The sequence below is a fragment of the Neofelis nebulosa genome, chromosome 18, assembly GCF_028018385.1.
Source record: "Neofelis nebulosa isolate mNeoNeb1 chromosome 18, mNeoNeb1.pri, whole genome shotgun sequence".
In the NCBI taxonomy this organism is placed as follows: Eukaryota; Metazoa; Chordata; class Mammalia; order Carnivora; family Felidae; genus Neofelis; species Neofelis nebulosa.
The window spans coordinates 37,143,443-37,168,699 of NC_080799.1; the positions used below are offsets into that span (position 1 = coordinate 37,143,443).

Here is a 25,257-nt window from a genome sequence, read left to right on the forward strand (position 1 = left end):
CTCATCCAGGTTTGAAGACATCCGCTCTGGAAGAGGGAGCTGAAATGAGCGGAGGCAGATTTAGATTTACAAATGCTCCGTCATGAGAAGCTCATGTTCTCCAAGTGGTTCTAGCAAATGGGTAAACTTGCAAGCCCAGCGTTTTACGGCAGATTTAAATTAAACCGTCAACATCCCCAGGACTCCTCAGAGCCTAATATTTCAAGACGCAGTGGGATGGTTTCTGTTTATCTTCACTGATGTTCGTGTGCAGTTATTTGTATATACGTTTATGAAAAGTCCTAATTTCCTTTGGAAGCATCCTTCTTTAGCCCTTGGCCATGCCGTCCCCTATCTATCTGATTTCCTGTCCCACCCAAGAGTGTTGGGAAACAGGCAGGCACCTTTCGGCTTCCCTTACGTTGAGCATTTGGAGAGAAGGATGGGGAGGGAGGGTTGCCTTTGGACTGGTAAACATTTACTGCAGGCCTCAAATCGTGCTCAGGGACGTGTCTCTAAAAATAAAATCAGGCAGCTACTTGCGTAGCTTCGCGGCACTGCCTTCGCGGTAAAGGGGAGCACTGAGCCCCTGTTCTGGAGCACAGGGTCCCCAAGCCTCTGGGGCTCAGGAATCCATGCTTTTATTAGCACTTCTGGTGACTCAGGTAGAGGTAGTCCGTGGCTTCTGAGAGGTTCATTGAATGTTGGCAGATGGTGTCCCGTCTGAAGAGGAAGGGCATTTCAGAAGGCGTGCCCCGGAGGAGACGAGGCATGGAGGAGGTTTTGTGCAGGCTTAATTGGAAGTGTCTCTGGGACCCCATCATTGGGCACCCACCTCCCCTCTGCATCTGTTGAGACCCAGCAGTTGGTGAGACGCAGCCCCAAACGTTTCACATGCATAATAATCCCGTTGAATCCTGACAGCATGCTGCCGAGCTGGGTGTCTCCTTTAAGGGATGAAGAACTGAGGTTAACTAAAGTACTCAACAGGCTATTTAACCAAGTCACTACCTTGAAGAGTTACTAAGTGTGATATCTGGGGTTGCCTCTCCCCAGCGGCGTGCCAGTGAGGCAGCTGGGTGTAAGAGGTTAGAGCTCCAAAGACTTGGAGCCCGCAGTTTTATCTCTGATATATATGTGTGTGTGTATCTAGGCATATTTAAGATACTGCATATAAGATACAGATATTTTATATTACATATCTATCAACTGACTACCTGAGAGTTGATAAGATCACAGCATCCTCCTTTCTATCCCCACAAGAAACTGGTTGGGAGATGTTGAAGTTGCCAAGGCAAAGGCAGCCTGGGAAGTCGTAAGGATTGTCATCGATTATTAGCTGCAGTGTGGGGCACGTTCTTTCCAGGATGCTCTCTGAGTGGCATACGTAGCTAAAATATTAGCTATATTTTATCAGTCAGGCAGGATCAAACTCAGAGGGTTCATTTCCAGCTCCTGGGTTTGAAAGCAGGCATAGACAACAGGGCTCCACGAGCCGTTCTCCTAAATGGGATAGCCTCATCTCCAGAGAAAAGTCAGATCGACAGTGACCTGGTTTCTGAGATCCACCCCCACACTGCAAATAAAGCTTAAAAATAATTGCTACCACATCACAGAGTTAGGATTTTTTTTTTCCAAAATAAAAACTCAGGGAGGCACAGTCACTTTTTTGTTTTGTTTTTTTGGGGGGTTTTTTTAGTGGTTGCAATTATTTCTTGTTAAACTCAATTAAAACTATATTAATGGATTTTCAAGGCCACCCATAAAATGTTAAAAATAGGAAAGAATGGGGGGGGATTTAAAGGTGGGATCCTAATTCTGTAAATTCAGCAATGGGGAGAGAGGGAGAGGGAGAGGTAAAAAGAAGGCAAAAATGAAAATACATCAAAACGCATCAGAGATACTGCTCATTGCCCGGGAGTCTGATCTTCTTTCCATCTTTGTGTGTGTTGCAACTGTTCTGCAACAAAAGTATTACTCGTAATAATCAGAGAAAAGTTTCTTCTGAACACAACGCTCCATTTCCTCCCGGTGTCTGTCCTCGCATTGTGTGGCTTACACCCCTCACATCGCCGTGCGTGCACATCTGAGCTTTGCTTTTCTCCAACCTGTACCGTGGTGTTGGACTGTTTTCACATTTAACAACTGGACGGTATTTCGCCGAGTTAGAGGAATATAAATTAATGTAACTCACGGCTCTGCATTTCCATCACCCTGTGGCTGGCATGGGAGCCCCCTAAAGAAACAGCTATTTTAGGAAGCTTGCTGGTACCATCATTGTAGATCAGTTTGTTCACATTGCTGCCCTCCACCGCCTCTCAGACATCTCCGTCATGCACAGTGTCGTTTTCCTTCACCTTAAGGCACGCTTCTACCTTGTGCACAGCACCATCTCTGGGATTTTCTTTTGGCCCGGGCTACTACATAACTCAGAGCTCGACTTGTGATCCTCTGTCGGCAACTGTGGAGAGCTTAGGGCCTGAATATCTGCTTCCTGACTTTCCCTGAAGCTTTAGCCACTATCCCACCTCTGACTTCCCGTAACTCAATCGGATTTCTTTATCCATATTTTTAAACCTTACTCTATTGCATTAAGCTACCTGAATGGTTTGGGGGATCTAAGCGAGGTATTTCTACCTAGCCCATAACATTTATTGGGCGCTCACCTATGTGCTGGGGACTGCTCTGAGTGTTGTGCCTGCATTATTTAAACCTCACAGCCACCCCGAGCCAACGACTCTCATGTTTTCCCATATACAATGGAAGGAATAGGCGTAGAGAGAATAAACAGCTTGTCTGGGTCACACTTGCTCCAGAGCCCATGCTTCGAGCCATGACTTAGAATATAAATATGAACATTCCCATAACACTGTACAATTAGCCTGCTAAATTGCCCACTATTACACAAAACCCAGCACTAATTTTGTTCATACTTTAAAATGTCTTTTTTTTCCCTTTGAAAATCTTAATGCTGCTTTAAAAAGGGGGCACTATTTCTCCTTCCATTGAGATGGGGGGAATGGACTCACAGACAAAACAACCCCCCTGCAAAGGATATATTTCTTACATTAGGATACACGTGGTTAGAAGTTCCTCCTGGAGACTGTGAAGAGGCAGGGGGTTTCTGGAAGATTCCTTCTCCTGAGGGACCGCCTCTTCTTACTGCCTGCCCAACTCACACGGAGGCTTCGACTGTGTGATCTCATTTCATTCTGTTCCAACTCTGCCAAGTAGGCCTTCTGTCCATTTTACAGAAGAGCAAGCCAAGGCTGAGGGGGAGAGGCAGCTTGTCCAGAGGTTGAGTGAGGGTCACAGCCAGCCTTCACACTCAGCCCAGCATCTCTTCCTACCCGTACGTGCTAACTCTTGGCTTGTCCCAACAGGTGGACAGTTCTGGGAGAGATGGACGCCTTTGTTATGAGGCAGGGGCGCTAGACCGGGGAGGTCAATGCTCTTGGCCAGGCGAGGGCTGGTAAGCTCCAGAGCTGGGATTCAGACTGGCTCTAGCACCTGTGCCCTTAACTGCTGTGCTGCATTGCTTCTCATTGAAACGTAAATTCTCACTGTAAAAACTCAAAACCACAGAAAAAGGAGCATCCCTTTGACCATGTCCCAGCCCCAAGCCACCACCGCCGCCACCACCATCACCCCACACACACCACCAGATAGGCACCGCTGTCTGTTTGATATTCCAGGCCTTTTCTCCTCGACCTTTGGTAGATTCATTTGTATGTATTTATATGTCCACACATCATTATCAGTTCATTCTGTGGGATGCTATCAAGCCATGCAGTTATATCACAGTTTGGTGTCCAACTAATAATACGTTTTGAAGAACCTCCCATATATGTAGGTGTCTTTTGCCTTCATTCTCTTTGACTACTGGACAGAATTGGGTGGTATCCACATCACGGTCTGTTTAACCCTTTCTCTTTGTGGGCTGGCAGTCATATTGCTCCATTAAAAATCCGGATGATTTTTTGAGGAACCTCCACAGTGTTTTCCAGAGCGGCTGCACCAGTTTGCATTCCCACCAACAGTGCAAGAGGGTTCCCGTTTCTCCACATCCTCTCCAGCATCTATAGTCTCCCGATTTGTTCATTTTAGCCCCTCTGACTGGTGTGAGGTGGTATCTGAGTGTGGTTTTGATTGGTGTTTCCCTGATGAGGAGCGACATTGAGCATCTTTTCATGTTTGTTGGCCATCTGGATGTCTTTGGAAAAGTGTCTATTCATGTCTTCTGCCCATTTCTTCACTGGATTATTTGTTTTTCAGGTATTGAGTTTAGTGAGTTCTTTATAGATTTTGGATACTAACCCTTTATCTTATATGCCATTTGCAAATATTGTTATCCATTCTGTCAGTTGCCTTTTAGTTTTGTTTAGATTGTATTTCCCTGATGAGGAGTGACATTGAGCATTGTTTCATGTATCTGTTGGCCATCTGGATGTCTTCTTTGGAGAAGTGTCTATTCATGTCTTCTGCCCATTTCTTTACTGGATTATTTGTTTTTCGGGTGTGGATTTTGGTGAGTTCTTTATAAATTTTGGATACTAGCCCTTTATCCGATATGTCATTTGCAAATATCTTTTCCCATTCTGTCGGTTGCCTTTTAGTTTTATTGATTGTTTCCTTTGCAGTTCAGAAGCTTTTTATCTTGTTGAGGTCCCAATAGTTCATTTTTGCTTTTAATTCTCTTGCCTTTGGAGATGAGTCGAGTAAGAAATTGCTGCAACTGAGGTCAAAGAGGTTTCTCCTGTTTTCTCCTCTAGGGTCTTGATGGTTTCCTGTCTCACATTCAGGTCCTTCATCCATTTTGAGTTTATTTTTGTGTATGGTGTAAGAAAGTGATCTAGTTTCATTCTTCTGCATGTTGCTGTCTAGTTCTCCCAGCACCATATGTTAAAGAGACTGTCTGATGAATAGGGGCACATGTACCCCAATGTTTATAGCTCAGTTTCAGCAATAGCCAAATTATGGAAAGAGCCTAAATGTCTGTCAACTGACAAATGGATAAATAAGATGTGGTTTATATATACAATGGAATACTACTTGGCAATGAGAAAGAATAAAATCTGGCCATTTGCAGCAACATGGCTGGAAATGGAGAGTATTATGCTAAGTGAAATAAGTCAGGCAGAGAAAGACAGGTCCCATATGTTTTCACTCTTATGTGGATCCTGAGAAACTTAACAGAAGACCATAGTGGGGGGGGGGGGGTCGGGAAAAAAAAGTTACAGAGAGGGAAGGAGGCAAACCATAAGAGACTCTTAAATACAGAGAACAAACTGAGGGTTGATGGAGGGATGGGGGAGAGGGGAAAGTGGGTGATGGGCACTGAGTGAGGAGGGCACCTGTTGGGATGAGCACTGGGTGTTATATGGAAACCAATTTGACAATAAGTTCTATTTAATTAAAAAAAAAAGAAAGAAAATTTTACAATCTGAAAAAAAAAATCCGGATGAGTCCTCTGTAGTTCTCTAGGGATAATCTCAAGAAGGAGAATATCTGAGTCAAAGTATATATACCTTCTTGAAAAAGCTCAGTCTTATTTGGGTGACTGATTGGCTTATTTTCTGGGTGGACTCTTGGTGCAGAATATCTGCCTGGGAGTGAGAAATAACTAGATGCATACCCTGGCTGTGATAACGACCACCTCTGTGACTTCTGGCAAATAAATAACCTCTCTGAGCTTTCCCCACATCTGTACAGTCCCATCCCCTGAAACTAAGTGAATTGACTCTAGGGAAAGTACTCGGCACCGTATCTGATGCATAACAGCATTTTATCAAATGTTGATTTTTTTTTTGCTATTCTTTCCTTCATTTTCATATGGCTTTCGGTCCTTGCGATTGCCCGTCTTTCAGTTTTGGTGTGACAGGCTCAGCAGGGTCATTGTCACTAGCAGCAGTATAATGTGATGCCTCCAAGCTGAGTGTCCTGGATTGGAATCCCCACTCTGCCAACGTCCAGCTGTGGGGCCTGGGACAAGTCAATCAACCCCGTACACCCCAGTCTTCCTATGCATAAAATGATGCTAATTTTGGCTCCTCGGCTTAGGAAAACAGGGTAGGTAGGGTTAAATGAGATATGTAGGCAAATAACATAGCGTCTGGCACACGGCAGACATTCGAGAAAAGTCTAAGAAAAAATTTTTGAGCACTCTTTTTTTAAATGTTTACTTATTTTTGAGGGTGGGGAGAGGGGCAGAAAGAGAAGGAGACGCAGAATCCAAAGCAGGCTCCAGGCTCTGAGCTGTCAGCACAGAGCCCGACGCAGGGCTCGAACTCACAAACCGTGAGATCACGACCTGAGCCGAAGTCGGGTGCTCACTCAACTGAGCCACCCAGGTGCCCCTGAGCATTCTTTATAACAGGTCATGCGCCACGGAATTAGCAGTGGAATGGTTAGCATGATCCCAACCCTTCAAGAGGGTAATCTAAGGGACTCTGTATAAAAGCTTTATATTCCAGAAGGAATCTGTATTTTTCCAATGTCGGAACGTGAATTGTGGGGTGAAGAAGCATAGCATTTGCCTAGTGCCTTAGAACTCACCAGAACATGTTTATAGTTGTTACTTCATCCAACCAGTATACAGCCATGTGAGGGAGATTGTTTTCCTTCTGGTCAGGTGGGGAAATCAAGGCTTAGAGAAACACACAGACTCACTCTACGTGCCACGGTCTTGTTCCTCTGACCCCACATCCCATGTGAGGAAGCCCCACAGCGGTGTTCTGAAGGCGCATTGCTTGGGCAAGTCATGGACTTGTCTGGAATCCTGGACTGTGGGAGGCCTTAGGCAGAGATCTTAGGGCCTTGGTTGCCTTGTTGGAAAATAGTAAAAGAAAAAGACAGTGTTACACGACCTGTCAACTCCTTGGACATGGCTAGTTGGGTCCATTGTCGAATTGAACAGAAACAAAGCAAGGATTTGCTGTATTTTTTTTCCAACTATTTCTTACTTTTGAGGTTATTCATCAGTAGGCAAAGGGTACACCCCCTCTTCTGTGTCTCTTATTCTCTCTCTCTCTCTCTCCCATCTCCCCGTTTCTTATTCTCTCCTTGTCTGTGACTTGCTGTCTCCCCTTCACCATCTCTTTTTCTGATTCCCTCTTTCTCGTTCTTTCTCTTTCTCTTCCTGTTTTCCTTGGTGCCCGCTTCCATCCATATCTCTACCTCCTTCTCTCTCCCTCCTTCTCTGCCTTTCTCTGTCTCTGTCTCACAAAATCGCTAAGAATTTTCTCAGCTAAAAAATAAATATTAACTATCGGTCTTTTTTAAACCCAGTTCCCGGCCGCTATCATCACCAATAGACATAATCCATACAAATTAAACTGACAGCAGTTAAAAGCACACAGGGTGAAATTTGCTATTGACTAAAAATCCATAGATGACTCAAACTTTCCCCAGCAAGTTTGGGTCTCTGCACAATTTTGACTCAGGAGAATTGAACTTTAGTGGAAATAATAACCATACAAGGAACTCAAAATGGCAGCAGCTATAAATTAGTCAAGTTTGTTGTGGTCCAAACACTGATCAGTGAGTCAAATCCTTATAAAATTTAAACACAAAAGAATTGATCCCAGTGAAAACAGTTTCCAGAAAAGTTGGAAACAATAACTAGGCTGTAGGAGACATCGATCTAGGAATTAGATTAGCTTAATGGAGTTTGCTCTGAAAAAAAAAAAAAAAAATGCTTCCCTAGTGAAAATGCATCCGTGTCCATATAACTCTAATTTTACAGCTTATATTCACAAACTGGGAGTCCAGATGTGATTCTAAGCCACTTTCGTAAAGCCAATTTTAGACCATCCCGTGCCGACGGCAGGTACAGCCTGTGCGTGCTGAGGGTCTCTTCCCCAAGTAGGTAGTTCCAAGGGTTGTCATGCCTCAGTGGTACCACTTCTTGGGCCTATGAACACCCTCAACCCCCCAACAGCCTTGTGTCTGGGTGCTTGCTGAGGATCCATACCGCCTTCTCCTGTGCGCACACTGACGTCATCACGGCCACGCCAGCCCCTGAACTTGCGCCTGAATTTACAGAACATGTTCACATCTGGCTTCGTCCATCCAACAGCCACCCTGAGAAAGAGGTGTCATTTCCCCTTCTTCCACGTGGGAAAACCCAAGCTCACAGAGGTCCCGTGCGGGGGGCCTCACTGGCAGAGCCTGCGGAGTCACCCGAGCCCCACCCCCAGGCGTCCCAACGCCCTGATTGGCCTGAATTTCTGGCCGCTGCATTTCCGTTCTGGCTAGGCTCACACGTGAGCTCCAAAGTACATCCAGTTATCATCCAAGAGGTGTTTAATTTTCATAACACTTTAGACTAGACTCCAAAACACACGTGCGCAGGCACAGACACACCCGTCCACACTCCAGATTCATTAATTCATCAGAACAAGTCAGTGTCTCGTTAAAGGCTTCTTGAATGTTAATGGATGAATAATTAACTCTAACGATATAATTAGCCTTTAAATGTACTGAGACCCCCAGAGAGCATCTGAAAACATGCAGAAGGAGATGATGAGCTAAAACCGGAAACTTTTGATTAGGAAATGTCAAGCTGCCTCGCCATACAAGTCCCTTTCCCCAAAGGGCCAGGCCTTGCCTCGGGGCCGTGGCCTTTCCTCGTGTTGGGGGCATCAGATTGGCCGACAGGCAGTCTTGGGGCAAGGAGTGAACTCTGAGGCCACCACGCTGGCAGAAGGGACACCGACCCCGGTGACAGCGTCAGATCGACACACTCGAGAAAGCTGTAGCAGCCTCTTCAGAGCCGTCGAAAACTCTGGCAGGAAAGTGCTCGGTTAAAGTAGCACGGGGCACGTGTGACATCCTCCTTACTTTGCATGTTGGCACATCAGCAGACGGAAGTGTTACTGCTCCCCACCCCCCATCCCGAATGGCTGCCGGTTTTATCATTTGCTTTCCTTGAGGACTGCCAGTGACAGGAAGCGAGCAAGGGCACCCACACCGCCTCTACGATGCATGGCGGGAGGTGGGCCAGCACAGCAAACACACACACAGCACACACAGCACAGCACTGCATTCATTTTGGGCTCCAGTTCTGTTCCGCACCTCAGGCTGGGGAGCCAAGGTGGCCGTTCACTTGTCACAAATGTTTGGAGAAGAGATGGCCCTTCTGTGGGGAGGACAGGCAGAGAGGTGGACCAGGTAGGGGCTTTGTCCCCATTGCTATTCTCAGATCCCCTCCTTTAGGCCTCCGCCGGCCCGTGGGAGAAGCTTCCAGCCTGTGACAGCCATGGGACATGGGCAGGAGCTGGGAAGGCGGGACGAAGACGGTTTCCTCTTGAAAAGCAGGAGCAGGAAACACGGAGCAGCGAAGCATGACTGGCTTCCTTACCTGTGAGCCCCCCCAGCATCCCGGGGACCCCTGTGAGCTCTGGGGCCTCTTTCCTGCCGGGCAGGCTTTACTTCGTGCTGCTTCACGCCCAGGGGCTGTCAGCTACCACGCTGCGGCCTGATAGCTGGCTGTCTCCCGAAATCTCAGCTCCGGGCCCCCAGATGCTTCCGTTTCAGGTGACTTTTCTCTTCCGGACCCTGCACCAACGGGAGCTGTGGCCTCTATGCCTACACGTGTCCTGAAGGCAGGGGTGGGGTGTGCTGGGGGTGAGAGAAGGTTTCTGCGGGGGAGACTCTGGACTCTCCGTGGCTGTGCATCTGTTGGGAAAGAGACACGTGAAGTTGACCCATCGAGGCTGTTGCAGCCAGGCTCTGATCCCGGCTTCTTCTCTCGTAGCGCCGGGCTTGACTCACAGCTGTGCCCGCCGGTCTGAATTTCATGAGCAAAATACAGACTTGCCTTGGTCTACCCTGCAAGTGTCACAGAACCTCGTGGCCACAGTGGTTGTGTCTGTGGCCTCTGGCATCAGACTGTGTGGAAGGCCAGACACTGTGGTGACACCAGACGGTGTGAGTCACGTGGCCCTCCACTGCCTCCGTTTCCTCACCTGGAGATGGGGATGGGCAGCCACACATCCAACCCGTGCCCTGATAGCAGGACTCAGTGGGATGAGACAATGCGTGTCAAGTACCCGGGACTGGATTGGTCACAGGCAGTGCACAGAACGTCGTGGAAAAGGCCATAAAATCTGAATTCGATTGAACGCATCGGTGTGTTTCAAGCATTTGTTTTGTGCCAGACACGGTGCACACATTTTACTCACATAACCTCACCTTGTTCCCAAAGCCCCCCAAGGGCAGAGATAGTCCATCCCACTTTGCAGAGAGAAGACTGGGGCTCGGAAACACAGGCCCCTGGCTCCGAGTCTTTGACCACAGAGCCCACTCTTGAGGATGTCAGCACGTCTCAATTTCTTCTTTTAAAAAATAGGAACATTTTTCTCTCAATTGAAAAGAGAGCAGGTATACCTCTTTGGGTCAGAGCAAGGAGGGAACCCGCTCCCCACAGCCTTCCCCTGCCCACCTGGAGCTATGCCGTCCACTTAAGGAGCAACCAGCCGTGAGTGACCACTTAACGACAGAATCTAAATTAATGTGAGGAAATAAAACTAAAAACTCAGTTCCCCACTTGCACGAACCGCACTTCAAATGCGTGATAGCCACATCAGACAGAGTAGACGTGGAGCGTTTGTTTCAGAAGCTCTACTGGGCAGCACTGTCACAGAGACAGTGATATAGACGGGCTTCCATTTGCCTTAGCCCCATGGGACCCGCTCTGCTCATAGACCACATAGGAAAAGAACAATACCAATTGTATATCTCCCTCCTCTTTTGCAAAGCGCTGTGAGGACCAGCTATCTATGGGGGGTGGGGGGGGGATTGCTGTGCAAGCCCCAGGATGTTTGTAAACACGCAGGTGTCTGTGACCATTGCATTTAGACCTCAGCTCTCTAGAATCACTGATGAGGGAGAGAAAACCAACATCACAGGGCCCTGCAGTTTTCCTTCCTGCACTGTCCTCCTTTTGGTTCTGATGCAGGCCTGAGACCCGCGCCAGGCCTCTCTGTGGCCCTTCCTGGCCACCAGCCCACACCAGACACACCAGTGTGTGGAACTGCTTCATTCACTTGGGTCTTTTGCGATTGTCCTCCCTCTGCCTTAACAGCATCTTACTTTTGCAAACTTTGTTTCCTGAGAAAACTTCCTTTTTTCTTTCTGCTCATCTGGTCGTTTTGTGCTCAGCTGAAGAATATTTTATCATGAGATAATGGTAATGATTTGCAAAAATCTGTGCCTGTCCATAAAATGGTGATTTAAGCTGCTGTTGGATAGCTCTTGATGGTTGCCAGGTGCAGTTAAAACCACACTGGGATTTCCAGTAAAAACCGGTTAAAACCGCACTGGGATTTCTATCCCAGAAACGCTTCAATGTGTGGTGGCTTACCAGGATAGGGAGAGATTTCACCTCACACATACAGATGGTCTTAACATTTGAATGCCCCTGTATGCATGTATGTGTGTATTTTTGTTTTTTGTTTTATGTCTTTTTGAGAATTGAGAGAGTGGGATGAGGCTTAGGAAGTCTCAGCAAAACCCACGTTCCCAGCATCTCCATGGCAACCTTAATATGTTAAGGTATTGACGTTGCAAGCACGTAAGTTTCATGAAGAAGACAGATGCCATCCATGGCCCCAAGTCCTCAGGATACACATGTCATCAAGAGCCTCAGTTTCCCTACTGATAGTCACAGAAGATGACTCTTGGCTTGTGGAATCAGAATGCCACAGCTAGAGGAGTATCTCAGCAGCACCCCAGTGACCACCTCACAGATGAGGAACTGGCAATCCAAAAGAAGGAAGTGAGTTTCCCGAGGTCCCACCGTCTCCGAGTCTACTAGAGAATCCCAAGCCCCTCTACCTGCCCATCCACTGCTCCTGTCACACGCTCCCCCGCCTTCAGGTACAAATTGTTTTTGACTCTCCATCTCATATTTCCACAGCTCTCTGCATTGCTGGCTGTCCAGAAGGCTGTTTCCTCTTGGTTCATCAGCTCTGGTTTACCATCACCATTAACAATGCTTAGTTTCCTTCCCCTTCCACTTGGATGATCTCATCCCCTTTTAATACTCTCTGACTATAATCCCAAACCCTCAGTTCTGCAGCCTTGGGAGAAAGACTTTAGAGTCTTTGTGTTGGTGAGATGAGCCTTGCAGTCTTGCCCCACCTCTAACCATTACAGAAACAAAAAATTAAAATGAAGCATGCCGCTGTAAACCTTCCAAATAGTTTTATTCCCATCGGGAGGCCTTCAGCAGCTGTCTCTGAAAGAATGCAACATTTTACCTCCTTTCCCTGCCACTTTTATTTTTCTTTGCTTCACTGTTTTATGTGTTCTTGTTAAATAAAGAAAGGCAGTAAAGTTGAGAAAGTACCAGGACGTTGAGTAATCTCCGATTTAGCTTTTCTATCTACTTGAGGACATCCCATCCCATCCCTACCTAGTTTTGAGCCATCCATCCCCATGTACAAGGGTGACCACTTCAGCCTTGTTAAATACTTTTAAAAATTGCGAACAGTACTCATACCCACTGACAGTGACCTGGGTAATGAAAGAGGTACAGCCACGGTATCGAGGGACAATTTGATGCTTGCCTTTTGGGGGTGTGGGCTGGGAAGGATCATGCAGGACTTCTGAGATGATAACGTTTGATGCCTTAATCTGTGTGGTGATTTCCAGGATGTAGAATGGGTACAAATTTATGTGGCACTTTATTCGATCTTAATAAAAATAAATACATCCACAAAGGGAAAAAAATGTGCTATGTTATTGACATGGCAACAAGCAAAGAAGGCAACTTGGGAAGTAGTTTGTATGGAATAATGATAATTTGCAGGTTGAAACAAGGACATACTATGGCCCACGGGCCAATCTGTGTTTATAAATAACCTTTTATTGGAACAGAGCTGAGTTCATTCATTTCTGCATTATTTAGGGCCGCTTTTGTGTTGTGTACTCACTTCCTAGGTCTGCAAGAACAAAGTACTAGAAACTGAGAGGCTTACACAATAGGAATTTTTCAGTCTCACTGTTGTGGGGCTGGAATCTGATACCAAGGGGTCCGCAGGGCTGTGCTGGCTCTGAGGGCACGAGGGTAGTATCTGTTCCGGGGCCTCTCTCTCAGCGTCTGGTAGCTTCTTGGCTTGTGACAGTGTGAACTCCAGCCTCCCCATGGTGGTGGTCTCCTTGCCTGTGTGTCTGTGGTCAAATTTCCCCTTTTTTTATAGTGGTTTGGGGGCCCACACTTCCCCCATGTGACCTTAGGCTAACGAATCACATCTGCAATGACCTTATGTCCAAACGAGGTCAGATTCTGACATGCCGGGGGTTAGGGCTTCAACATAGGAATTTGTTGGGGGTTGGGGGGACCAGCCCAAAACATGCTACAACAACAGAGTTGAGAGGTTGTGATAGAGATTGTGTGGCCCACAAAGCTTAACTGATTATCTTGTCTTTACAGAAGACGTTTGCCAACCCCTGTTTTAAAACACGTGGGTATGGGGGCGCCTCTGACTTTGTTCGTTAAGTTCGTTAAGCCTCTGACTTTGTTCATTAAGCCTCTGACTTTGGCTCAGGTCATGATCTCGCGGTTCATGAGTTCAGGCGCCGTGTCAGGCCCTGGTGCTGACAGCTCAGAGCCTAGAGCCTGTTTAGGAATCTGTGTCTCCCTCTCTCTCTGCCCCTCCCCGACTCACGCTTGCGCGCGCTCTCTCTCTCTCTCTCTCTCTCTCTCTCAAGAGTAAATAATAAAACATTTTAAAAAATTAAAAAGAATTTTTTTAAAGGTGTGGGTGTGTGTGCAAGCATACATGTGTACAACTGCCTGAGAAATTTGGAAGGCTGTTCACCAGTGTGTTAACCTCTGCTTCTGAATTATGGAATTATGGGCAATTTAAATTTTAATTGTATTTTTGATACTTTCTATATTATTGAGGTTTCTAAAACTTATCATGTAATAATTTCTGTAATATACATAGACAGTAAACATGTTTCCTCTGGGAGGAAAAGACATCATTCCTATGTACTCGCTCTCCCTTCCTGCAGCCTCCACCAAATTCTCCTGTACCTTAATGGTTTATTTTGGTCTGATGCAAACCTTTCTAAATAGGCCGCTGTTCTCCACTGTTGGGAGTGCTAAGTGCTTAACAAACCAGCAAACTCAACTGTTTACTCACTTGGGCATAAGGATTCTTTATGTCTTTATTTGGCTGACTCTTGTAACTTGGAGAGAAAAGCTTCTGGCTTTTATCTCCTCATTAAAAATAGATCCTTTTATGACGAGGGGACGAAGTGGCCATGAGTCACCCCGTGTGGTGTGAAAGACAGTGTGAGGTGCTGCCTCGGGCCCCAGGAGCTGGGCCCCGAAATGGTACCCCGCCATCCCCATGACCCCCTGGTTTTTTATCATTGCAGGAAACTGGACGCTTTCATCTACGATGCTGCGGTCTTGAATTACAAGGCTGGGAGGGATGAAGGCTGCAAGCTGGTGACCATCGGGAGCGGGTACATCTTCGCCACCACTGGCTACGGAATTGCTCTCCAGAAGGGCTCCCCTTGGAAGAGGCAGATTGACCTGGCCCTGCTCCAGTTTGTGGGTGATGGTAAGACCTTGGGTGACCCCCTAACTTTCGGGGGACATGACACCCTTGCGCTCTGTTTTCTGATTGGCTTTCCAGTAGACCTTGGTAGGGTGAGCTCGCTCACTCTTGGTCAGGGGCCTCTCACACGACACCACGTTTTTTAGGTTGCTTGTACCAGAAACCAGTTTTAGACAATGAAACTGCCAAAGGGGATTTATTTTAAGGATGCAGAAGTGTCTATCTCAGTGAATTGAGGGAAGGGTTGAGCAAATAGGCTTAGAGAAAAGAAAACAGGAACCAGAGCGATCCTGGAGTCTTAATAGCAGGAATTCGTAGATCTGGCCTAGAGCACCAGGTCTCACTGGAGACAGTTTGGGTCCCAGTGGGTATTGGGCTATGTCTGGAGACATCTTTGTCATGATTGGGAGGCTGTTTGCTCCTGGATTCTAGTGGGTAGAGGCCAGGGTACTGGCATACATCTTACGGCATCCAGGACAGCCCTCCACATCTCAAAACACAGAATCACCTGACCCCAAATGTTAGTAGTGCTGGGCCAGAGAAACCATGACTCTGCATGAACTCGGCTCCAGTCCTAAGCTCTGTTCTCTAAATTCTAACTTTCACATTGCAGAGGAAGGATTCCTGATGCATTTTGAATCAACCTCTTTTTCCTGGGCCCATCAGGAGTGCCTGAGGGGTGGGGTTATGTTGTTCTAACACAAACAGCTCCTGTTATTATCCCGTGGAGGGGTGAAGGAGAAGCAGTCTATAGAAGGGAATAAAGTCTGCCTCTTGCTCAACAGACCAAAAGATAGATCCCACCCCCGTGGGTCTCACAGTCTAATGGGACTTTGGCATGTATGGATCGGTGTAGGTAATTGGGCCGACTGTGTCTCCAGCCAACATTTCCTTCAGTCTGGCCTTCCGTACTCCCTGGTCGGTGACCTCAGCACACGAGAGTTCCACGCCACGGGTTTTAGGATCCCGTCCTGGCTCCAATGGCATGTGGGTGTCCCTTTGAATTGCCAACACTGAGAAGGGAAAAGCAAAGTGAGCCTCATGGCCAGTGACGCCTGAAGACTTGAGTGGGTGTGAGCGGGGTACAGAGTTCGGGCCCTGGGCAGGAGCTGTACTCAAGGACGGCTGGAGGCCCTATTCAGAGATGGTTACACAGGACGCTGTGCCTCTGCAGCTGGGAGAGGCAGATCCATCAACACTGCAGTCAGATAGAATATTGAAATGGGCAGAGGTTAGTACACAGCGTGGTGTGGATCTGAACAAGGTGCATCATTCAATGCACCCTCTTCTCTGCTCCCGGAATTAAGCCCTTGACTCTCAAAGTACCATCAAACATCTAAATGTGTTTTATATTTAACTCCCAAATAAGAACGTCTGATCCTGTGAATTCCCTATGGGGCATTTGCCCCTTCTTCTGATCACGATCTGTGTTCTCTGTTGTGTAATCGTGATTTGTGGCTGTGTCGGTCAGCTCTGGCTGTGAAATCTTAGAGGCATATTCCGGTAAGCATTTGTTTTGCCTGTGGGAGTACAGGTTCAGTGGAGGGGCTCTGTGTCAGGCTGTGGTGGCCTTGGTGGCTCTGGCCCCCGCTGTGCGTCCGTGGACCAAATGTGTGGTCTCTGCTCTGCGTGTGTTTATTCTGGGTCTCAGGCCAAAAGGGCAGCAGGCTGCCTGACAGAAGCTCTTTTCTCGGCTATGTCACAGGCACAGAGAAGGACATCTAACTGGACACGTGCTGTTCAAGTCTCTGGTTGGCCGTGTTCACATCTGCTGACATCCTTCTGTCTAAAGCAAGTCAGATTGCCAAGTCCAAAGTAAAGGGACCAGAGGTACACTCTGCCTTTTATGGGAGGAGTTTGGAGTTATATGACCAGGGGTGTGGACACAGAGAGGGGTGTAGAGTTGGGAGCCAGCTGCCAGACGGCATACGTTACCTGTGTTCTTTAATATCCATGATAACTTTATGACGTTCAGTGTTGCTTATGCCCATTTCACAGAGGGGGAAATGGAAAGTGGTAGAGCGTCTATGTCAGGGGCCTTAATCTGGAAGGGGATCGATGATGTCACACTCCTGTTTCATTTAATTCCCAACGATGTCTATCAAAGTTGGATAATTGTATCCATGAGATTTATAGACCCTTCAGGAAGAAGTAATCTAGTATACCTCTGAACTGAAATCTTTTGCCCCACTGACAAATACTTCTATGAAGGGGGTGATCTTCCTTAGCCTCAGTTTACTCATCTGTGAATGAACGCTTGCAGAAATATTTCCTTGATAAGGCTGGCATGTGGATGAAATGAAAGGATACCTGTAAAGAGCTTCGCTAGGCCCAGCACCTGGAAATAGAAGTGGTTCAATAAATGCAAGCTATTACCATCATCATCTCCATCATCATTATCAGGACCATCGCCATTATCGTCATCACCATCATTATCATTATATCATCATCACCAACACGATCATCACTGTCCTAATCACCACCATCCCCATCACCACCATCCCCATCACCACCATCCCCATCACCATCATCACCACCATCACCATCACGACATCCCCATCACCATCATCACTGTCCTTATCACCACCATCCCCATCACCACCATCATCACCATCATCACCATCATCACCACCATCACCATCACGACATCCCCATCACCATCATCACTGTCCTTATCACCACCATCCCCATCACCATCATCACCATCATCACCATCATCACCACCATCACCATTACGACATCCCCATCACCATCATCACTGTCCTAATTACCACCATCCCCATCACCACCATCCCCATCACCACCATCCCCATCACCATCATCCCCATCATCACCGTCATCACCACCATCACCATCACGACCATCCCCATCACCATCATCACTGTCCTTATCACCACCATCCCCATCACCATCATCCCCATCATCCCCATCATCACCGTCATCACCACCATCACCATCACGACCATCCCCATCACCATCATCACTGTCCTTATCACCACCATCCCCATCACCATCATCACCATCATCCCCATCATCACCATCATCACCACCATCACCATCACGACATCCCCATCACCATCATCACTGTCCTTATCACCACCATCCCCATCACCACCATCCCCATCATCACCATCATCACCACCATCACCATCATGACCATCCCCATCACCATCATCACTGTCCTTATCACCACCATCCCCATCACCATCATCACTGTCCTTATCACCACCATCCCCATCACCATCATCACCATCATCACCACCATCACCATCACGACATCCCCATCACCATCATCACTGTCCTTATCACCACCATCCCCATCACCATCATCCCCATCATCACCATCATCACCACCATCCCCATCACCATCATCACCATCATCACCATCATCACCACCATCACCATCACGACATCCCCATCACCATCATCACTGTCCTTATCACCACGATCCCCATCACCACCATCCCCATCATCACCATCATCACCACCATCACCATCACGACCATCCCCATCACCATCATCACTGTCCTTATCACCACCATCCCCATCACCATCATCACCATCATCACCACCATCACCATCATGACCATCCCCATCACCATCATCACTGTCCTTATCACCACCATCCCCATCACCATCATCACCATCATCACCACCATCCCCATCACCATCATCACCATCATCACCATCATCACCACCATCACCATCACGACATCCCCATCACCATCATCACTGTCCTTATCACCATCACCACCATCAGCAGCATCATCACCATTTTATCACCAGCATGACCATCGTCACCACCATCCCCATCATTACCAGTCTCCACCTCCTCCTCATTGTTGTCCATCCACAACTCCAATATTCAGTGTAGCCTATTTAGTATCGTATTGGGGGTTAATAGTATCATGGAAACAACCTTTATGGTGCTGAACATAAAATGCGTTCTTTGTGGCAAATAAAAAATACAAAATACAGGCATCCAGATAGGTCAAAAGTGTGTTCCTGGTAGTAGCAGAGCAGCTAGATTCTTACACATATTTTCCGTCCTCAATCATTGCTTTCCCGGTCAGACTGTCAGGATTGGGACACGTGTCTTCTCGGCTTCATCTCTAGAGGCCATCTGGAAGCAAAGACATTAGAGAGAAAATGACGTTGCTCCAAGGGGTGTCTTAAGATAATCTTCTCGCAAAGGCACGTCCAATTCTGAATGTCTCTCTAGGAGTAAATACATGAATTAACACAACTGCATAAATATTTCACTTATCTTATGCAGCTTCAGCAGGATTAATTATGCTCTAAAATTAGACCTGTAAAGAGCACAGTGCTAAGCAGTACCTCATTATTATTCATCCTCTAGAATGGAGTGTTTATCTCTTGTCATAGAGTAGCTTTGGTGGACGATTACGAGTCTAATGTGCGTTAAGAGTATAAAAAATTCTCCTAATGAGCTGTGTAAATACAACCTTTGAGTGGAGCATTTAGTTATTGGGGGAGCCTCTTACGTGAAGCCTGCCAGGCATTTCCCTAGGAGATGGACTGCTGATTTCTCTTAAGAGGTACGCAGAATCCCAATAAGAGCTCGCCTTCCTTTTCCTGTCTAATTGCTGTATCCTTTCTGAAATAGTGGAGTGCCCCATGGGGATCTTTGCTTCTCAGTACTTTAGTAACAACACTCATGAGTACTTTTCAGCATTGATCATCAGTATCCAACATTTACTGGGAAACACACTTTCCTAGAGGGGAATGTCATGGTCTTTTTCTTCTCTCCTTCAGGGAACTTACAGTCCAGTTGGTTGGCAATGTACAAACTTAAAATATCTAATGTCAAGATGCAAGCTTATTATAATAATTCATAAACATGAAGTAACATATACATATATGTGGCTATATATTCTTAGGTATCTTGGATAGGTGAGAGAGGAGTCCAGAGGAAATATGGGATACACTTGAGCTTTTTAATGGAAGAATGAAAAGGCAGAGTAAGTCATAAAGAATAGGTATAGTAAGATTTAGACAAAAAATAGAACGGCCTGAGTTCATAGAGCCTCATTCATTAATTCATCCAGCAAGTGGCAAATATCTGTTGAGTATCTGGTATCTCCCTGGCACCTAAAAGGTGACACTTGAGTGAGAAATAAAGAGTAAGTAAGTCTGGGACCTAAAAAAACGGCATTTCTGGCTTCACAGGAGAGGTTGAATGAGAGATGTTAGGTCCCATCAATCTTACGGATTTTGTACTTTTTAAAAATGTGATCCTGGGATTTGAAGAGATGGATGGAAGATCATAGAGGTTAAAGCCCTGTGGGCGTATAGAGGCCAGCAAGTAGATATTGAGGAGAACAAGACTGTATGATAATATTGTTCAGCAGCCAGTGATGTTGGGAAAAGGAAGGAAAACAGTTGTTGTTGGAGCCTGTTGTCAGTGGCCCAGCAGGGCCAAGTACCTCACAAATATTCTTAGCAGCCCTTCACACATTACTCTGGGGCAGATCTTATCCCCATTTTGCAGAGCAGGAAAATGAGGCTCTGTTGGGTTAAGAGAGCCAAGGCAGAGCTTTCAGACTTTGACGTAAACAGGAATCACCTGGGGATCTTGTTAAAGTGCAGATTCTGGTTCGGTGGGTCAGTCGGGGGATGGGGGAAGCAAGCGCAGGGGTCAGATTCTGCATTTCTAACAAGCTGCTCCTGGTCTATGGACAACACCCTGTATGGATTTTTTTATGGTTCGTGTAACTCCGGTTCTGAGCGTCTTGCTCAGGGGCCATGCTCCAGGGGCAAATCCTCGGTTGCTAGTGGCCAGATCACCTTAGCTATAAATAATATGCTCTAGCACAGAGACACATTTAATCTTCCTCTTTGTACTTTGCTCAGTTTTCACGGCTGTTGGTTTATTTTTAAACCCAGAAATACATTACTTGTCCCTGGTATCTCGTCCGAGTTCACCGAACAAATAAAACCAAATATATGTATGTATATCGTACATCTTTATAAGCTATATGCTGTATTTCACTGCACTTATATCTACATCTATATGATAGATATCATGTCAAATATTTGAGAGGTATGACACATACAGCCCCTGTGTTAATATTGCATTAATAGGGTGATTAACTCAACCCATTTTGTTGGGACTCTCCCAGTTTAAAACTAGTGACCCCAGTTATATCCTATCTGAGCACGTATGACAGATATCATATGTGACATATTTGAAAGATACCATATATATCGTTTCACTTGGACAGGTACGTTGGGGGCCCTTTGCCCCTTTGTAACTGCAACTTTGCAAGCAGTCGTTTTAAATTGTTTTTTAATGTTGATTTATCTTTGAGAGAGAGAGAGGGAGACCAAGCATGAGTGAGGAGGGGCAGAGAGAGAGGGAGACAGAATCTGAAGGAGGCTCCAGGCTCTGGGCTGTCAGCACAGAGCCCAATGCAGGGCTCTAACTCACGTACCGTGAGATCATGACCTGAGCTGAAGTCGGACGCTTCGCCCACTGAGCCACTCAGGTGCCCCCACCAGCAATCGTTTTAAAGACTCATCCAGATTGATGTGAGATTAGAAGAGTCCGCACACTCTGCTCTTGTGTCAGTCAGACGTCTTGCTACAATAGACTCTCTAAAGCTTTGGAAAGCACCACTCCAGGAGAACAGTGCTCACAGACCTTGGACTGGGGAGTGCTGGAGGGAGTTGGTGGGGAAGCCCACTCCCTACTTCTGAGTGGGTCTGTCAGTGCTCCCCATTCTTTTATCTGTTGGCCTCTCTTTCAGTGAAGCAGGCAGGGTGGGTTTGGGTGGGAAGGGACCCCATGCTGCCAGCCAGAGTAGAGAGTGGTTTTGTGATTGCAGAAGCTCTTTGTGTATCTAATTAGGATTCTCATAAATTGCTCTGAGCCACTGGATGGGTCGTTAATATCCTCCTCCCCGCCCTAGTCCAACTTCCCAGCTTAATATCTTTGCGCTCACGTCCGAGTCTTGGGGAGAGCTGGACACCCCCACAGCTTGGGTGGCCTGGCCTGTCTTCTCAGGCTGACTTAGGAATGTGTGGGCAGCGCTGGTTGAGGAGATCAGTGAGGGACCCCTAAACATTTTCCTCATTCAACTTTCTGCAGTGTCTCAAATTCTACCGAAGTTTTTTCAGATAAGCACGGACTCTTGCATGAAACCCCCTTTAAAAATGGAGTTCCTTCTTCCAATCTGCTCCTGAACCCGTTTGATGATTGGGTGTCTGACCTACCCTTCAGCCCATGTGTCCTCCTTTAAGGTCTCCTTAAAGACCACAGCTCTCCACTAGATAGCGTTCATAAACCGTGACCCCCTTTAGCACCGCACTCACAGCGTTCTTGTGGCCTTCGGCAGAGCATCACGCGTGAAGGGGAAAGGTGGAAGGTTCCCCAACTCCCTCGCTGTGTGATCTTGGGCAAATTACCTTCTCGGCGTTCCAGTTTCCTTACCTCTCTATTGGAGCGGTTTGGGGCTTATGTGAAAGCAAACACAAACTAATCTAGTGCTTGGCACGTATTACATGCCTGCTCACTGCGGACCTCCCCACTTCCTTGTGCCACTAAGGGGCACTGCGTTCTCAGTCCCTGGAGGGCAGATGCTATCGTGTCCGTTCTTGCTGCCCCTTTGTCTCCCTTAGGACCCACGACTGAGCTTGGTGCTGACACAGAACTCACTGGTGCATGGACAAACGAACGCGTAGATTTGCCAGCGCTACAGGTGGGGGGAAACTGGGTGGTTCAGTCTGTTAACTGTCCAAGCCTTGGTTTCGGCTCAGGTCACGATCTCACAGTTTGTGAGATCAAGCCCCGTGTTGGGCTCTGCGCTGACAATGCAGAGCCTGCTTAGGATTGTCTCTCCCTCTCTCTCTGTGTCCCTCCCCCACTCACACTCTCTCAAAATAAACAAACATTGTTTTAAAGAAAACACTACAGGCACACTTTTACAGGGCTGACTTCATCAAATATCTGTTCTGATGAAGGGGATGCCATTTTCTTTAGGAAGGACATTAGGTGCCTCTCTAGGGAGGGAGTCGCAAAAAGTAATCACTCAATCACTGTGCAGTCTAAAAATCTCCCCAAGCCTCTGACCCCCTCATTCACTATAAGATGGAGGCAAATTCTTGCCTTGTTGAATCTGTGTGCTCTTCTAGTCAGATATCTGTCTTGCACTCGTCTTTTTAACTCGAATTTCTGGGATGGACATAACTGGCAAAATTATATATTTCCTAGCTTTTAGCACCTAAATGGATCATCAGTTGTTAACGAGTTTGTGGTCTCTGCATCAAGGAAGTAAAGAGGAGAAATAGTATCTTCCCCCGGGTTTGGCCAACTATGGCCATGGCGTGTAATCCAGCCGCTGCCTGTTTTTGAAAATAAAGTTTTATTGGAACACAGCCATCTCCATTCACTCAGATACTGCCCGTGGCTGCTTTCGCCCTGCAGCGGCAGAGTCGAGATGCCACGAGAGCAGCCGCACAGACTGCCAAGCTCCAAATATTTACTGTCTGGCCCTTCATAGAAAAAGTGTGATGGCTCCTGGTCTTAGGCTGTCTGGAGAAAGACGAGAGGGCAGAGAAGACTTAAAACTGGAGGTTTTCCAGTTCTCCTAAGGGAAGGGGGAGGTGAGGGTGGGAAAAGAGGAAGGAAGGGAAGCCAGAAATCAGAGCAGGGAGGAATGATAAAGAAAAGAGTCAAACAGGAAGGAGACAGGAAGGAAGGGGAGGGAGGAGGAGACAGAGGAGCCACGGAGAGCAGGCCAGAGGGAGGCAGGACTCAGCCCTGGCATCTACGGAGGGAGCTGCGTTTGTTCCGCTGAGCAATTAGCCTCGGTGCGGTGGAAACTGGAAAAGGCTGAGAGCCCACGGCCGCCCCGTCTCGACCGGCTCCACTCAGAAGCGAGGCGCGGACCACGGGCTGACTCACTCCTGCCTCGGAGGCCTCTAATCTGTCTCCCGCTGGCCTCCCTGCCCGCAGTTCTTCGTGACATAGGTCCCCGTGTCCTCAGATGACTCAGCAACACCCTAGTGCAACCAGCAGCTTCAACCGGTTTAAAGAGATAAATGCCAGAATAAGGCTGGGGTGGGTGAGCAGGGAGGAGTTGGAGGAGAGGAGGTGCCGAGGATCCGAGAGCCCCGTTTCGGGGGAAGAGACAGTTTCCACTTCTCTAAATGCTTCCGTGGGTCAACAGCCACCATGATCACTGGTGTTATAGATGTTTATAGTAAGAGATGACACTTAGGGAGGGAGACCTATGGGTCACAGAACAATCTCAGTCTGTCTAGGTATTAATTTTACCCAGTCCTCACAATGGCTAAATGGCATGAGTTATGATCATTAACGCCTGTTTGCAGATGAGGAAACTGAGTCACAGGCAGGTCAAGGAATATGTACAAGCTCCTAAGTGGCAGATCTGGGATCGGAATGTAGGCAAACGGGCCACAGGGCCTTGGCTTTAACCATGTTGTAGTACTGCTTCTCCTTTTGTCTACTCCCAACCCTCGTCGACATCTCTACAGCAGGCTTCCCATCTGGAAAGGGTCACAGCTGTGATTTAAATGCAGATTGGCCAGAATCCATATTCAGCGTTCATTCCTCTTGCACTGAAGGCACAGCACTGGTTCCCTGCAGATGACACTGGGCAGAATAACTTGGCAACAGAGGTTGAGGGTAGGCGAGCAAGCGACCTATGCTTTTTTTCCCCATTTTTCCACGGAGAAGGAGACTTGTCCATGCCCCAGGCCCCGGCACCATGGGGACAGGCTTAGCCTAATTTTTGAGATCGTTCAACCCTGGCAGTTTGGGGAAAACTCAGGACCCAGAAGCCAGAGACGAGAAGGAATGGAGCAAGGACAGAGTGTAATTAAGAGGAGTCAGATGTTTGGCCCCGATACAGGCTTGCAGAGAGGCCTCTCCAGGTTCACAAAGACCCGTCCTGGTTGCCGGAATTGCTTGTTCCCCACAGAGCTCCTCGGAGCTGCATAATCCCCGGCATTTCAGAAGGTTATTGTTCCTTGCTAAACGTGTTTTAATCAAATTGAGACTTCAAAGGCAGAAATCACGGTTTGGGCTGAGCTAGGCTACTCTATAAATCATGAACTTTATAATCAAGTTAGCAAGACCGGGTGCCATTGACAAAGCCCCCTGATTTATTAACCCAGTTGTTCATTCATTCATTCAGTCTGCCTCTAGACACTCATTCACAAACAATAACTGAGCAGCTTCTGAGCTCCAGGTGGTGGAATATAAAAATGATTAGAGGCTCCTGCTGTATATAGTTACTTTCCTTACAAAGTGCTTTCGTGGCACACTGTGTCCGTCAGACTCTCTTGGAGAACGTGTGGAAAATATAGATACCTGATTCTTACCCCATGGGGCATTTTTTCACATCCTCTCTGGGATATCTAAAACGCAGTAAGATTTAAGAACCACTCCTTAGAACAACAGTATTTAGCCCTTAGTAGCATGCATCTCTGATTGGTCAGTACTGGATGCAGAGGCCAGGGGCCAACAGATCACTCGTGTGGGGTCCATGAAATTGGGTCTTCACCGTGAGTTCTCTCCAGCCTCGTCTCTCAAGGCTCTTAGCTGGGTTTCCATATCCAGAGACCTTGGAGATGGTGAAAACGCAAGAAGTAAGTGCTGTAGAACGTGTAAGTGTCAGCCTGCACAGCGACCACAGTATGGAACACAGGGACATCC

General features: G+C 47.2%; 1 protein-coding gene across 1 annotated transcript in view; it reads left to right on the plus strand.

Annotated features, from left to right (window-relative positions):
- GRIN2A (glutamate ionotropic receptor NMDA type subunit 2A) overlaps positions 1-25,257 on the plus strand; it is a 372,891-nt gene that overhangs the window by 322,741 nt on the left and 24,893 nt on the right. The window contains exon 12 of the mRNA XM_058711579.1: positions 14,371-14,558. Within this exon, the coding sequence (XP_058567562.1) occupies positions 14,371-14,558 (188 nt within the window). The remainder of the gene's footprint in view (positions 1-14,370; positions 14,559-25,257) is intronic.